Raw genomic sequence first — 15,000 nt, 5'->3', positions numbered from 1 at the left:
ATCTAAAATTAGTTCATTAACAATAAAAGATTTGTTTAAAAGAGAACGAATGTTTAAAACAGCAAAGTTCAATACGGTGTCCGAGTGCGGGTGGATTGTTTCATCTTTTGTGTCCGGCATTATGTTTATGGGATGGAGATGTCTGATGGTGGATTTGAGCCGGAGAGGATTGTGAGTTCTGCTTGTTATGTGGACTGGAATGGGTTGTTCAACTGAAGATGGGTTATTGCAGTGGTCCAGTCAATTGGTGAACAGTTTGATGGAGCGGAGTGTAAGTTCAATGTTCATAGAAAGTAGATGAGATCCGGTTCTGTTTGGATGGATGCCGTCTGGTCTGAAGAGATACGATCTGTTATAGAAGGTGGTGAAATTATCAATGTATGGAATATTGTTCGTGGTGCAGTGTCCTTTAAGCCAGATGTGGAGTTGACGTAGACGGCTGAATTTAATGTTTCCAAAGCGGGGAGATGGAAGCGGACCGGAGATGATGCACTGCTTGTTTTGCTGTTGGATGGTGTGGATGAGGGTGATGAAGTCCTTCTTAAGGGTCTCAGACTCCTGGAGCTTGAGGTCGTTCACACCTGCATGGACTATTATTGTGTGAACAGAGGGGTTGTGGAGGGCGAGTTGGTGGGCAGAGGTGGTGACGTCATGGACGAGCGCTCCTGGGTGGCAGAAGGTTCTGCTCCCGTCGACGCGGACATGTCGGACCATGGAGGTTCCAACAATGAAGGATTCTCGATGATCCCCGCGGCCGCCGGTCCTGGGCGCCGAGGTGAGCGGGTCTGTCGCCGTAGCAGGACGAGAAGTCCGCGTTACACCTGCTGCAGGAGGAGAAGCGGCCGCTGCTCCAGGCGGGACCCCGAGAGGAGGAGAGGGCGGGACTGTCTCCGTGATACCTGCCGCGGGAGGAGACGCAACGAACTTTGAACCCGACACGCCGATCAGGACCGCGGATGGAAGCCCGGAGTTGTTCGATCCGGCAGGGACTCCGATTGTGTTCGGGCGGCGGCGGGTGTCGGGGTGTCTACTCACTGCGTCTCTCAGGAGCTGCCGGCGTTTGGCGGAAGATGACGGGCGGCCTTCTCTCCTAGTCCGCGAAGCAGCAACCGGCTGAGGATTTTCCCCGCTGAGTGGAGGAGCGGCTATCACGACGTCGTCAGATGTTTATTTTGTTTTTATGCCTGTGTGAATCCATGGATTTAAAATGTGACATGAAAAAAGTGTGTTTGAATGTTTTTTTATTTATTTATTTATTTTTTTGGTACAACATTCATTTGTACTGTTTAGTTTGCTGTTTATGTGAAGAACCAAAGCCTTTCAGGTTTTCTTTGACTAGTGGAACCTGGATCTTCTTCAAGGTAAAGTTCTCTCTTTTTTTCTCCTGCTAAGTCAGAATGAGTGCAAAATGGCTTGAATTACAGTATTAAAAAGCAGATAAATTTTCTTGTTTTGAACTATTTCTTTTTCCTGTTCAGGTTCACAAAAATCCCTAAACAGTTTAGAACAGTAATGTTGTTTCCTAGGCTTGGAGGAATGAATGGACTTTTTAGATCTGAGAACAAAAACATATTATCATACCTTTATTTGCCTTTCAGCTCCCCTCTGAGATGAACCCTCCACCTCCACAGTCTTTCAAATTCCCTCAAGAATCCAACTTAGACCCGTCAAAACAATCTTAGTTAGGCCCGCCCACTGAGTTCGATGAGCCAGTTTAAAAGATGACATAATGAAATGATGTGCCCACAGCCTAGACCATTAAGTCTTTCATTAAATCAAGATATCATTCCTTAAATCATGAAATAAATAATGCTTCCTAAATTATTTAAAACACAATTTTAATTAAATATAGACACATTTAATTACACTTTTATATACTGTATTTAATGCCAATTTAAAAAAATAATGGCACATTCATTTAATAATTTAACGGTAATATTTATTGAGTTCAATTTGTCTGATTAAGTCCTCCATGCCCTCATAAACTCTCTACATCCATGAACCTCCTCTTTGGTCTTCGTGTTTATCTCCAACCTCAGCATCCTGTTACCAACATCATCACTGTTCCTCCTCTCAACATGTCCAATTATCTCCATCTGCTTCCTTGCATTTAACTCCAGAACATCTCCCATGATCTGTTCCTCTGATGGATTTATTCCTGATCCATCCTGGTCACTCCTAAAGAGACTCTTAACGGGTCTTCATCTTTGTAACATGTTGTGCTCTGATTTCCTCTGTGGGCCATGTCCTCCTAAGTGCTTTAACACAAAATCTTTAGCTTTCCGACCATTAACATAATCAATGTAATACCAGTGGATCAGAATCTACTGGGATGATCGTGTTAACGGTTGAAAAGTTACAGTAAATCAAAGAACATAAACATTGGAGCTCTGGTGGTAAAGGGTTAAACATTTTTAATCAAATGTTTACATTTTAAATAATTTCTTTAAAAACACAGTTTGCCTTTAAAATACTCAAACTTATTAATTATATAATATTTAATTCATTTTTTTAACTATTATTATTTTTTTTATTATTATTTTTTACAGAATAACAGAGGACTTCACAAAACCCCATAAATAACTCCAGGCACTAATGATTCAGAGACAGAAAAATATGAGAGCAAAACACATCTGAACCAGAGCAGACACTGACACAAAGCTACAAGAGGGTTCTGTAATCACTTCCCACTTAAAAACTGGCTGCAGGGTGAGACTGCGGCTGGAGGAGCCCAGCTCCAGCCGCAGGGCGGCTCCACTGTGGCGGTCTCGGGGGCAGAACAGCTGAGGCCAGAAACTGCCTCCTTCTTGAGGGAAGTGCTTCTGAGGGAAGCAGCCATGGAGAGAAGAAAAAAAGAGACAAAAATATCCACAAAGTTTAGTCTATAATTGGCTGTGCCTCTTGGGTTTTTTTTTTTTTTTTTTGAGTGTGAGCTCGGCCCAGTCAAGAACAGTGGAAGCCACCTCATCTCCCAGTGAAACTCTACACTTTCCTCCCTGGAAGTTCCCTCCCACTCCTTCCACCCATCCATCCACAAGGTTGCAGGAGCTCACCTCAAAACATTTTTGTCTTCAGCGTACACTGGATTGGCACCCTGGATTGGAAGACATCTCCATCCTGTTTCTGGTTGCTGCAGGGGGACGTTTTGGACTTGTTGTGGCCCGATGATGATGCTGCTGTGGTTCTGACTCACGGAGTGAACACTGAGGCCACAGGGAGGACTTCGCCACCAGGAGCACTGACTGACAGCCCAGGTATGACAAAGACTTGAGGGGAGTTTTGACCTTCTATTCCGATACACAAGAGAACAGTCTTCCATTCTCCTGGAGGAAACATTTAGGAAACCAGTCGGTTCTGTTCAACGCATTTAGACTGCAGCCACATATTTGTTATTGGGCAATTATTAAAAACTATCTGGTGACAGAGCAGCAGAATGAGGGTTCATGGTGTTTTCCTGTTTCTTTTTGGTAAAACTGTGAAATATTATTTAAAAATAAGAAATAAGATCTCAAAACACAAAGATGAAAAAAAGTGTTTGAAGCATGAATCCAAATCTTGTTCAACAGCACCGGTCCAGCTGGCTGGATTGAATATTTAACTTTAAACACGCACTAATTGGCATAATTGGAGTAATCCGCACAGTGTGGCTTTTCTGCTCATTTATAGCAACAGTGAAACCAAGAGACAGAAATAGCCTGGCGGAAAATCAGATAAGGAAATGAGTATCCAGAGCCCACTTTTCCCCTTAACGGTATAAAGCTCTGGTTATTTCACCTTCTGCTGCGTGGTCCTGCTCTCACAAAACCTTCTACTCATGTTCTGGGGCCAGGTCTCCCCTTCATCATTGTTCCAGCAACACTTGGAGGCTTTTTCCGTTTCATTTAGAATCACTTTAAAATCTACATGTTCCTGCAGCATTATCTCATCTATAAATGAAATGAAAGATTAAAGCTCACAAACACAAGCTTTGGATCAGACAATGACAAACAATAACTCCGGATTCAAACATAAAAATTGTTCTCCAAAGACATTAGACGTTTGCAATTCTTAATTCCACAATGATAAACTTTTTAAGATTACACTTAATTGGGCAACAATGCAATTGTAATATCTGTTTGATGAAAATCTTCTGTCAGTTTTGTGTTATTTTGCTTGGAGACAGGAGGAGGTTGATTAAAATGTTGCTCTTTCAGAAACGGAGGTTTTATAGCAATTCATTTTCCTTTAATAAACATGAAGGATTTTCAGACAGATACACACCGCTATAGAAGCCCCAGAACTGCTGTAAAATCAAGTATTTAGAGTAAAAGCAGAAACAGCACATCCAGTCATGTATTAAAGAGATGAATAATCACATTGTGATTAGTTCAAGCAAAAACTGAAATAGTGGTTAGTGAAGAAAATTTGTTTTTTTTGTTTTACATCTTGGGGAAAATTTTGCCAAGATTTTCATCAGGTCTGTGGAAGTTATTCAAAGTTCATATTCCATAAACTGGAGCTGCTAAGCTCATCAGAACAGCCTTTCCTGTAGTTGAAGTGTCGTTTCTCTGCATCTGAAAAGAACATTTCCCTTTTTGTCATTTATCTTGCCTTGACAGGAAAAATATGAGTAAAGCATAAAGCAGACTGGTGAGCCAAAATGTATATTTAATTGACTTGCATTCATTTTGAGACAGAACAGTGTTAAAAAAAAACAGATTTAGAAAAATGATATATTTTTAAGATATTAAATAATCGTAGCACAAAGGTAATTTTGCAATCCTATGTAGCCCCGAGGGGGCCCAAGCCAGGGTCTCATTGTGCCGGTCCCAAGCCCGGATAAATACAGAGGGTTGTGTCAGGAAGGGCATCCGACGTAAAATCTTGCCAAATCAAATATGCGAATTAGACCTACAAAATCCATACCGGATCGGTCGAGGCCCGGGTTAACAACGACCGCCATCGGTGCTGTTCACCGACAGGGTGCCGGTGGAAATTGGACTACTGTTGGTGGAAGAAGGAGAGGAGGAAGGCGGGTTCGTAGGGAGAGAGAGAAGAGGAAAGTCACTAGTGTTGGACTGAGAGTTGGGACTTTGAATGTTGGAACTATGACAGGAAAGGGTAGAGAGTTAGTGGACATGATGCAGAGGAGAAAGGTAGACATACTGTGTGTCCAGGAGACCAGGTGGAAAGGTAGCAAGGCTAGAAGTTTAGGAGCAGGGTTCAAGTTGTTCTATCATGGTGGAGATGGGAAGAGAAATGGAGTAGGAGTTATCCTAAAGGAGGAGTTTGTTAGGAGTGTTGTGGAGGTAAAAAGAGTGTCAGATAGAGTGATGAGTCTGAAGATAGAAATGGAGGGTGTCATGTTCAATGTTGTTAGTGGGTATGCCCCACAGGTAGGATGTGAGCTGGAAGAGAAGGAGAAGTTCTGGTTGGATCTTGATGAAGTGATGATGAGCATCCCTGGAAATGAGAGAGTTGTCATTGGTGCAGATTTCAATGGTCATGTTGGTGCAGGAAACCGAGGTGATGAGGAGGTGATGGGCAGGTTTGGTATCCAGGAGAGGAATGTAGAAGGACAGATGGTGGTTGATTTTGCAAAAAAGATGGAAATGGCGATAGTGAATACATTCTTTGAGAAGAGACAGGAACATAGAGTGACCTATAAGAGTGGAGGTAGAAGCACACAGATAGACTACATCTTGTGTAGACGGTGTAATCTGAAGGAGATCAGTGACTGTAAAGTAGTGGTTGGTGAGAGTGTTTCCAGACAGCACAGGATGGTGGTGTGTAGAATGACTCTGGTGGTGAAGAAGATGAAGAAAGAGAGGGCAAAGGCAGAGAAGAGGACAAACTGGTGGAAGCTGAAAAAAGAAGATTGTTGCATGACTTTTAAGAAACAGTTGAAACAGGCTCTGGGTGGTCAGGAGGTACTCCCAGATGACTGGATAACTACAGCTAATGTGATCAGGGAGACAGGTAGGAGTGTACTTGGTGTGTCATCAGGAAAGAGAGTTGATAAGGAGACTTGGTGGTGGAATGAGGAGGTGCAGGAGTGTATACGGAGTAAGAGACTAGCTAAGAAGAAGTGGGACACTGAGAGGACTGAGGAGAGTAGACAGGAGTACAGGGAGATGCAGCGTAAGGTGAAAGTAGAGGTGTCAAAGGCCAAACAAAGAGCTTATGATGACTTGTACGCTAGGTTGGGTAGTAAGGAGGGAGAGACTGACCTGTACAGACTAGCAAGGCAGAGAGATCGAGATGGGAAGGACATGCAGCAGGTTAGGGTGATCAAGGATAGGAATGGTAATGTGGTGACAGGTGTCAGTGGTGTAATGGAAAGATGGAAAGAATACTTTGAAGAGTTGATGAATGAAGAGAATGAGAGAGAACAAAGAGTAGAAGAGGTGACGGTTGTGGAGCAGGAAGTAAGAAAGATTAGTAAAGGTGAAGTGAGAGGGGCTTTGAAGAGGATGAAGAGTGGAAAGGCTCTTGGTCCTGATGATATACCTGTGGAGGTATGGAAGTGTCTAGGAGAGATGGCAGTGGAGTTTTTGACCGGGTTGTTCAACAGGATCTTAGGTGGTGAGAAGATGCCTGAGGAATGGAGGAGAAGTGTGATGGTGCCCATTTTTAAGAATAAGGGAGATGTGCAGAGTTGTGGTAACTACAGAGGAATAAAGCTGATGAGCCATACAATGAAGGTGTGGGAAAGAGTAGTGGAAGCCAGACTAAGAGCAGAAGTGAACATTTGTGAGCAGCAGTATGGTTTCATGCCAAGAAAGAGCACTACAGATGCAACATTTGCTTTGAGGATGTTGATAGAGAAGTACAGAGAAGGTCAGAGAGAGCTCCACTGTGTCTTTGTAGATCTGGAGAAAGCTTATGACAGAGTGCCCAGAGAGGAACTATGGTATTGTATGAGGAAGTCTGGAGTGACAGAGAAGTATGTCCGAGCAGTGCAGGACATGTATGAGGGCTGTAAGACAGTGGTGAGGTGTGCTGTAGGGGTGACAGAGGAGTTCAAGGTGGAGGTGGGATTACATCAGGGATCAGCTCTGAGCCCCTTCCTGTTTGCAATGGTGATGGACAGACTGACGGATGAGGTTAGACAGGAATCACCATGGACTATGATGTTTGCAGATGATATTGTGATTTGTAGTGAGAGCAGGGAACAGGTGGAGGTGGAGTTAGAGAGGTGGAGGTTTGCCCTGGAAAGGAGAGGAATGAAGGTTAGCCGCAGTAAGACAGAGTACATGTGTGTGAATGAGAGGAACCAGAGTGGAAGAGTGAGGTTACAGGGAGAAGAGATAAAGAAGGTGGAGGAGTTTAAGTATTTAGGGTCAACAGTACAGAGTAATGGAGAGTGTGGAAAAGAAGTGAAGAGGAGAGTGCAAGCAGGTTGGAATGGGTGGAGAAAAGTGTCAGGTGTGATGTGTGACAGAAGAGTTTCAGCACAAATGAAAGGAAAGGTGTACAAGACTGTGGTGAGACCAGCCATGTTGTTTGGACTAGAAACAGTGGGACTGAAGAAAAGACAGGAAGCAGAGCTGGAGGTAGCAGAGATGAAGATGCTGAGGTTCTCTTTGGGAGTGACCAGGATGGATAGGATCAGGAATGAATACATCAGAGGGACAGCACATGTTAGAGGTTTTGGAGATAAAGTCAGAGAGGCCAGACTGAGATGGTTTGGACATGTTCAGAGGAGAGACAGTGAATATATTGGTAGAAGGATGCTGAGTCTAGAGCGGCAGGAAAGAGGTCTAGAGGAAGACCAAAGAGGAGGTTTATGGATGCAGTGAATGAAGACATGAAGGTGGCTGGTGTTAGAGTGGAGGATGCTGAAGACAGGCTTAGATGGAGGAAGCGGATTTCTCATGGTAAACCCTGAAAGAAAGAACCTAAAAGAGAAGAAGAAGAAATGTAATTTTGAAATGCAACCGTCTTATGCCCAGAGTGTCAGATTGGAACTTTAGTCTCCATTAAGATTTTATGTAAATGGAAACAATACTACAAAGACCCAGACAAAACCAAGACCAAACCTTTTTAGTCCCCTCTCTTAACAAGCTAATCAAGTTAAAGTGTTGGAACCAGGACTAACAAAATTGTGTGACAGCAGAGAAAGTATTTGCAGCAACATAGAAAGTTCTTGAAATAATTTGTGGAGCCCTGTGACAGACTGGCGACCTGTCCAGGGTGTACCCCGCCTTCGCCCATCAGTGGCCGGGATAGGCTCCGGCACCCCCGCAACCCCGAAAGGGACAAAGCGGTCAGGACAATGGATGGATGGATAATTTGTGGATGATGATGTGATTTTCATTGGTGATGTTCACATCAATGGCCCTAAAATCCCTCACTCCCCTGGACCTTATAACAATAATAATGGATTAGATTTCTGCACTTTTCCAGGTGCTCAAAGCGATTACATTGTGTATCCATTATTCATTCACACTTGGTGATGGTAAGCCACTGATCTAGCCACACCTGTCCTGGGTCAGATTGACAGAGGGGTGTGGCGTGGACATTCATACGCATTCACATACCAGTGGAGCCACACTAGAGGCAAGGAGGGTTAAGTGCCTTGCCCAAGGACACAACGATGGTTGACTGGGAGGAGAGGGGTTTGAACCACCAATCCATCAATCATTGGCTGACCTGCTCTAGCACCAAAGCCACTGTCGACCTTTTTCCCCATCTGGTTTTGAAGATGTCAAATCTTCAATAAATTGATACATTTTCATTCCTTTCAGACAAGATGGCATTAGTAGGTGATCATAGGGCCTAGAGAAGAACCGTCTGGGAAACAAATCCAAGCAGAAGCATTTGTGGAAATCTCAGAGCTCTGATGGAAAAATGCTAAAAAGCTTTTCAGCACCTGAGAAATTATTACCCTCCAAGCTGCACGGCTCACTTTCCTTAATGTCCCATTGGTCGCCCCCCTATGGTGAGAGGTTCTTCCTGTCACGATGAGCCCATGTCTAGGCTGCTCTCAGTCAAACATCATCCTCCTGAAACAGCTGAAACCTCTCTGCCTGTTGAAGATCCGGAGCAGGAATAGTTTTTCCGTGACTCTCTCATTAAAAGACGGTGGCCCAGCAGCAGCTGCCTGCATTCTTCTTTAACTCGCACAAGTGGAGAGCCTGAAAAAAGTTTGGCTGCAGCTTTCTTTCTCCCATCTTGGGTTTTTTCTCTATGGTGGAGTGCATTTCCGTCTCAGAAGAGACACGTTTGCAGAAAAGTAACTCTGGACAACAGAAAGGAGTGAGACATTTTTCTATCTTTTAATTTTCTCCACAGGAGCTTTTGTAGATGTCGAAGCTTCAGATGTAGTTTGAAATTGGTTTTCCACAGAGCTCCTATCAAAGTAAATGTGAGGCAGCAGACACTGCAGGAGTCTGCTCCTCACAGCAGTCCTCCATCTCTGCAGGAGCTCCGTCTTCCACTTTGCTCTCCCTGCAGCAGAAGAGCATTTGAAGGTTCAGCTTATAAATGACTGATGACAAAGCTCTATAGCTATGCAAGAATAGAGAAATTAATCTGCAAAGATTAAATGTTGATGTTTCTGGTGTCCCTTCTGCAGACCTGAAAACTTGATGGTGGTTGTCAGATAAACAAAGCAGACCAAAGCCGAGCCTGAGATGGAATCACGACTGGGATTTCGGCTCGGTCTGATGTGCTTCATCCTGGCCTTGACTCTTTCCCAGCAGAGAGTTAAAGCTCAGAGAGCAGGTAAGAATCCAAATAAGAAGTATAAACTTTCTAGTCTTGCTCACTGAATTTAATCCTGCCTAATCTGTGTCCCACAGGGTGTAAAAATGTCCACTATGACTTGGCTTTTATTCTTGACACTTCATCGAGCGTGGGATTGAAGAACTTTGACAAGATTCGGCAGTGGGTTGCCAACTTGGTGGATTCATTTGATGTGTCTCCTGATAAGACAAGAGTCGCTGTGGTTCGATACAGTGACAGACCCACGATTGAGTTTAACCTGAGCCGATACAGAACATTAGAAGACGTAAAACGAGCCGCCCGAAACATACGCTACCTGGGAGGGAATACAATGACTGGAGAGGCAATCAGCTACACCACCAGCAACATCTTCATCGAGAGGAACGGGGCGAGGCCTCAAGCCAAAGGTGTTCAGAGGGTGGCCATCCTGCTGACAGACGGTCGAAGCCAGGATTATGTTCTAGAGCCCTCACAGGCAGCTGCAAAGGCCGGGATCCGCATGTTTGCTGTGGGTATCGGGGAGGCTCTGAAGGAAGAGCTGGAGGAGATCGCAGCCACGCCAAAAAACGCGCACGTCTTTCACGTGACCGACTTCAACGCCATTGACAAAATCAGAGGCAGACTGAGGAGGCGGCTGTGTGAGAGTAAGTCAGTGGTCTGTCTGCATGACTTCACTTTGAAGCCCCCTTTACCCAGCATGCCGCGCCCTCAACGTGCTTCCAATCTAACTGCACTTATTTTAACCTTTAACCAGAGGAAAGACCCTGACCACAAACCCCACCCTGACCACAGCCAGCACACTGCCCTGCCCTGCCCCCTTTTTGTCGAGGACCAAGCCTGGACGGGGGGGCTTGTAAATGATAGTTTCTTAAACAAGACATATCTGTGGTGAAGCTGCTTTTGGACCAGTGCTTCAGAGCAGAGGCGTTAAGTGCTGCAAAGCCTGACACATGCTAACCTCACTGCTCTCACCACCATTGTGCTCAGAAATTTCTTTCAGCTTCGAAAGCACTTCACACAAATGCAATCCAACTGGTCTAAAAATAAAGACTTTTGATGCTTTTGGTAGATGTAAATCTGTGCTGTTATTAGCCAGAATAGTGAGAATGCTAATAGCTGGAGAACAGTTTTGTTCTCTTTTCACACACACTTGTAAATCTAATGAAATGCTTCTGACCTTTCTGCTGGAGTCCATTTATCTTCCATGGAGCAGCCAATAACGAGGCTTGCATATAATAAAAGTTTGAGCAGAAATACCCAGAAGCTAAATTTGCAATAGGACAGAAGCTTCTGAAATCGGCAGGCGAGAGACTGCAGGCACATCAGTGGTCAGCACCGCAGGCTTGCCAAGCAATGCTGCTTATTTTCTGGAACAACTGGAATGTTTCAAGTGGGCCCAGTGCAGCCTCTCAAATGTCCACGTTAGATGTTTCCACTTTCTAATCTATAGGTTTAAAAATGGGCACCATTTATTTCCAGCTGCTTGATTTGAGCATTTGTGGTCTGACTGAGTCCAGCTGCACGATGGCTGAAGGGAACACAGGTAATTAAGATTAAAGTTATCAGTCTTTGGGAGGAGGGGAAAAAAACAGTGGTTTGAGGTGTGTAAGGCCCAAGGAAAGGCAGCTTTTACATTTCTTCCTATTTCAGTCACAGTCGGATCCTAAAATTATAGCTTGAGGGCCACAAGTGTAGGGAGTAGCTGAGCATTGTAGCATGTAAAGATTTACTGCAGTGCCTTTTAAACAAGAATGACGCTTTCTTTCATTCACAGAACTGCCTTGGTATGTAAGCTTCATGAAGGTACATATTTCACTAAAACAACTGGAACATGGCAGACAAAAAGGAAGTCAGTGCAGCCAGATGGAAAACTTTTCCTCATCCCCTCAAAATCTTTGATCTGAGAGATAAACCAAAATAAAAACCTGCACGAGGGTCAGCAATCATTTGGACAAGAACTCCCTCACAACAGATCGTACCTATGGACAGCTGGATGGGTTTTTTTTTATGTGAAGCGCTCAGATCAGAGCTGGGCTCAGACTCAGTCAGTCTGCCGGTTTCAGAATGTTTCTTTCAGTCTGATTTGAAAGTTTTAAGCAGCTTTAAAAGCCGAAGTCATTTGAAGGTTGTTACATTAAAGATCCACTCTGATGAAAATTCAGTTTTAACATCTATTGATGGAAGACATAGATAAAGAAAATGAAGCTTCAATAAGCATTTCTGAGTATTCAAATTGTTGTTAATCCAGAGCAGAAAGATGCAATTTTGTTTGAAAAAGCTTGTAGGTGTGACATCAAAGCTAATAGCCACAAGCTCTTTGCTCCGCTCCATTCTGATGTATCCACGTGCACACAAATGGATCCATGAGCGTCTTTGTTTTCCTCGTCTGAGCTGGATTTAAACTTGGCTGGATAACTCCAATATTGCTCAACATCTTTGTTCAACCATTAATGTTGGGTTTGGGTTATCTATAAGTGATCAGTGGATTTCATCAAAGGGTCATCAGTGTGATCCCTGTGTTGAAGGCAACAGCTCTGATGCAGATCATCAGCTGATGATCTGAAGACTGACTCAGGAGCCACAATCATTGGAAGTCCTTAGGGTGCAAAATGGGTCATTAGTATGATGGGATCAATGGAAATCCGGCTCACTGATGCATTAGTTTTGATCCAGCTGGATGTCTTTGGGTTTGTTTTTGTTCCAAATGAAACCCAATTAAGATCCTTAATGTGGAATTATTCTTAATGTAGTTTTAATCCTGCAGAATCTCTTATTTTCAGGATTCAGTTCTGATGATCTCTAAGATCCTCTTTAGATTTTTGTCTTTCACTTTGGTTCCACCCGTTTGGGCATGCTGGTGTGAGGCTGTTCATAGCTTAAAACTTCAAAGAAGGCTGTTTGGAAAGTTTTTATGAGAACTTTTTCTTTTCTAATAAATGCTTCAGACTCATAGGGTTAATCTGCTTAGTTCAGAATGGAAACTCTTTTTTTTATGACGGTTTTTAAGACCGGACACATCACCCCACCCCTGATTTTTCAAAAGACCTAATTCATAAACAGGCACTTTCAAAAAGTAAAAGCAAAGATTAAACAATACAAAAAAATGTGGTTAAATGTGAATAAACACACAGAACAAAAAGTCATCATTTTGATTCTGAATCAAACTGATCATGAGGGCAACACTAGGAGTGGAATCATGCTGCAATCAAACTCTGAAACTCTGTATCTTCAGCTGCAGTTCTCAAATCTGAGGTTTTTTGTAGCTATAGAGACGTTTTTTGCAATTTTTATGAAAGGAAAACTAATATTGTTCACAGTGAGATGAATCCCACACAACACAAACATCAGGGCGTCGTCTCGCTACTTAAGTTAGTTCAGAAACAGCACGGAGAGTTTGGCACAGACTCAACCCACAACTGTGGAGTCTGGTCTCATGCGCCCACTGTGGGTCATGTCTGGTTTGTACAAGGCTCCGTTTAGGAAGCCTCACTCGTTGTCACTCGACCTTCGATGGTTTTCAGGCCAAACGTGGATCAGAATAGATGCGGAGCAACAGTTTCCGTCCTTATTTGATCTTGTTCAGCTTCCCTCTTCATGCATCACTCAGACGGAGAACACAGAGCTGCTGCTGCTCCTCACACAGTCTGTTTCAGAGACAATTCCAGAAAATATCCTGGACCCTAATGTGTGCGTCCATACATGTGTGCATGGCAGTGTGTGTATGGATACAAGTGAGTGCACGTGTATGTGCATGTGAATGTAAATGCATTTGTGTGCATGTGAGTTTAGGTGTGTATGAAAATGGGAGTGTGTTTGTGTGTAGGGGTGTGTATGCACACGTGTGTGTGTCCATGCATGTAAGCTTATGTGCACGTGTGTGCGTGTACATGCATGTGAGTGTCTTCACGTGTGTTTTCTCTGATGAAAGCTTTGGCTGCTGTTTTAAGTCAAACTTCAGCCTCTAACTGAACTCTTCTCCTCTCAGATGTCTTGTGTCCAAAGATGAAGGTCCAGCCTGATCGCTTCAAGCCCAACAGCACCAGTTATGGTCTGAAAGAAGTTCCAGGTAAGTTCTTAACTGAACTCCTGGTTTCTCTGCATTTTTCTTCTGGAAACAAAGACTTTCCTTTTGTGAAAAGTTCTCTGACATATTTTTACATTCCTCTCCATTCCTGTCTAAGTGGAAGAGGAATTGTTTATTTTGTGTGTCTCTTTTCACATTGTTTGATTTATTTGCAAAAGAAACATTTTCTCCACACACTTTTGTAAATCATGTTTATAAGTCAAACCATTGTACAGTACATGAATATTTATCATCTAGGAACACCCAGTTCCTCCCGGCTGTCTAACCTCTAAATGCATCAAAACCAAACACTGCATAATTTGCTGTTGCAGGATTGGCTCTCATTTCTAAAACAAGATGTGTGTGTCTGTGGCATAATGAATTAAGCATTGTTCTGCTGAAATGTTCATTTTCTTGAAGCGAATGTGGGTCTGTAGACCCCTGCAAACCATATAACTTCATTTTTAACAACTTTGTCGTATCGATTAGTTAGCAGCTTGTGCAGGTTTGTACCTGAGGCAAGATGAGGAAACCAGAAAGAACCTACTGACATCCACTGAAAGGTCTTTTTTAAAGAAACCTGCAGTGACATGTGCGCGATGATCCTCAGAAACCCTCCATGATGTTTCTAATGTTCAGTATTGAGGAATTTTCAAAGAAACTTTGGTTTTAGAGTAGTCTAGTCTGATTCAGTAGCTTCACACACAGGAAGTACTTGGTGCAGCTTTTTGGGTGGCACCATCTTGACAGGATATGATGTCATTGAACCCTGGCTTAACTGGTCATGTACATGGTTTAAACCACCCTGAGAGGTGTTGTTACCCTTCCAGTAATGCCATTTAAGCCTTTAAAACCTGAGCCGTCATCAGTGATGCAAAATATTTAACTTTTCTACCTTTAACACGATCTACGTAATCATGTCAACGTAATCAGCGGCTCATCAAGCTGCTTTTATCCTTCAGATTCTGCTGGAATTACGTTGATCGTTTAATCAATTAAAAAGTTACAGCAAATCAAGGAACATAAAGACTGGAGCTCCGGTGTTAAAGGATGAAAGCATCAGAGTTCAATAGTCACCTATCAATCAGAGACCAGATCCTGTATGTTACAATTTGAGGGTTAAAAAAAAAGTTGTTAAAATTTTATTTCAATACAGTTCTTATAAACTTAAACAGAGTGAAAAAACAAAAAAATGTTGGATTTTCTTTGGTTTTCATGAAAAGCTTGGA

At 43.1% G+C, this 15,000-nt stretch overlaps 1 protein-coding gene across 1 annotated transcript in view; it reads left to right on the top strand.

Annotated features, from left to right (window-relative positions):
• Positions 1-2,795: 2,795 nt before the first annotated feature.
• Positions 2,796-15,000, top strand: part of col22a1 (collagen, type XXII, alpha 1) — a gene marked incomplete in the record, with an annotated part of 79,101 nt that continues 66,896 nt past the window's right edge. The window contains 4 exon segments of the mRNA XM_036214284.1: positions 2,796-3,254; positions 9,560-9,708; positions 9,786-10,352; positions 13,694-13,774. Coding sequence (XP_036070177.1) covers positions 9,618-9,708; positions 9,786-10,352; positions 13,694-13,774 — 739 coding nt within the window.

Source organism: Oryzias melastigma, linkage group LG11 (genome assembly GCF_002922805.2).
Source record: "Oryzias melastigma strain HK-1 linkage group LG11, ASM292280v2, whole genome shotgun sequence".
In the NCBI taxonomy this organism is placed as follows: domain Eukaryota; kingdom Metazoa; phylum Chordata; class Actinopteri; order Beloniformes; family Adrianichthyidae; genus Oryzias; species Oryzias melastigma.
Note: the sequence above shows the minus strand (reverse complement) of the source record. Positions and strands in the feature narration are given on the sequence as shown.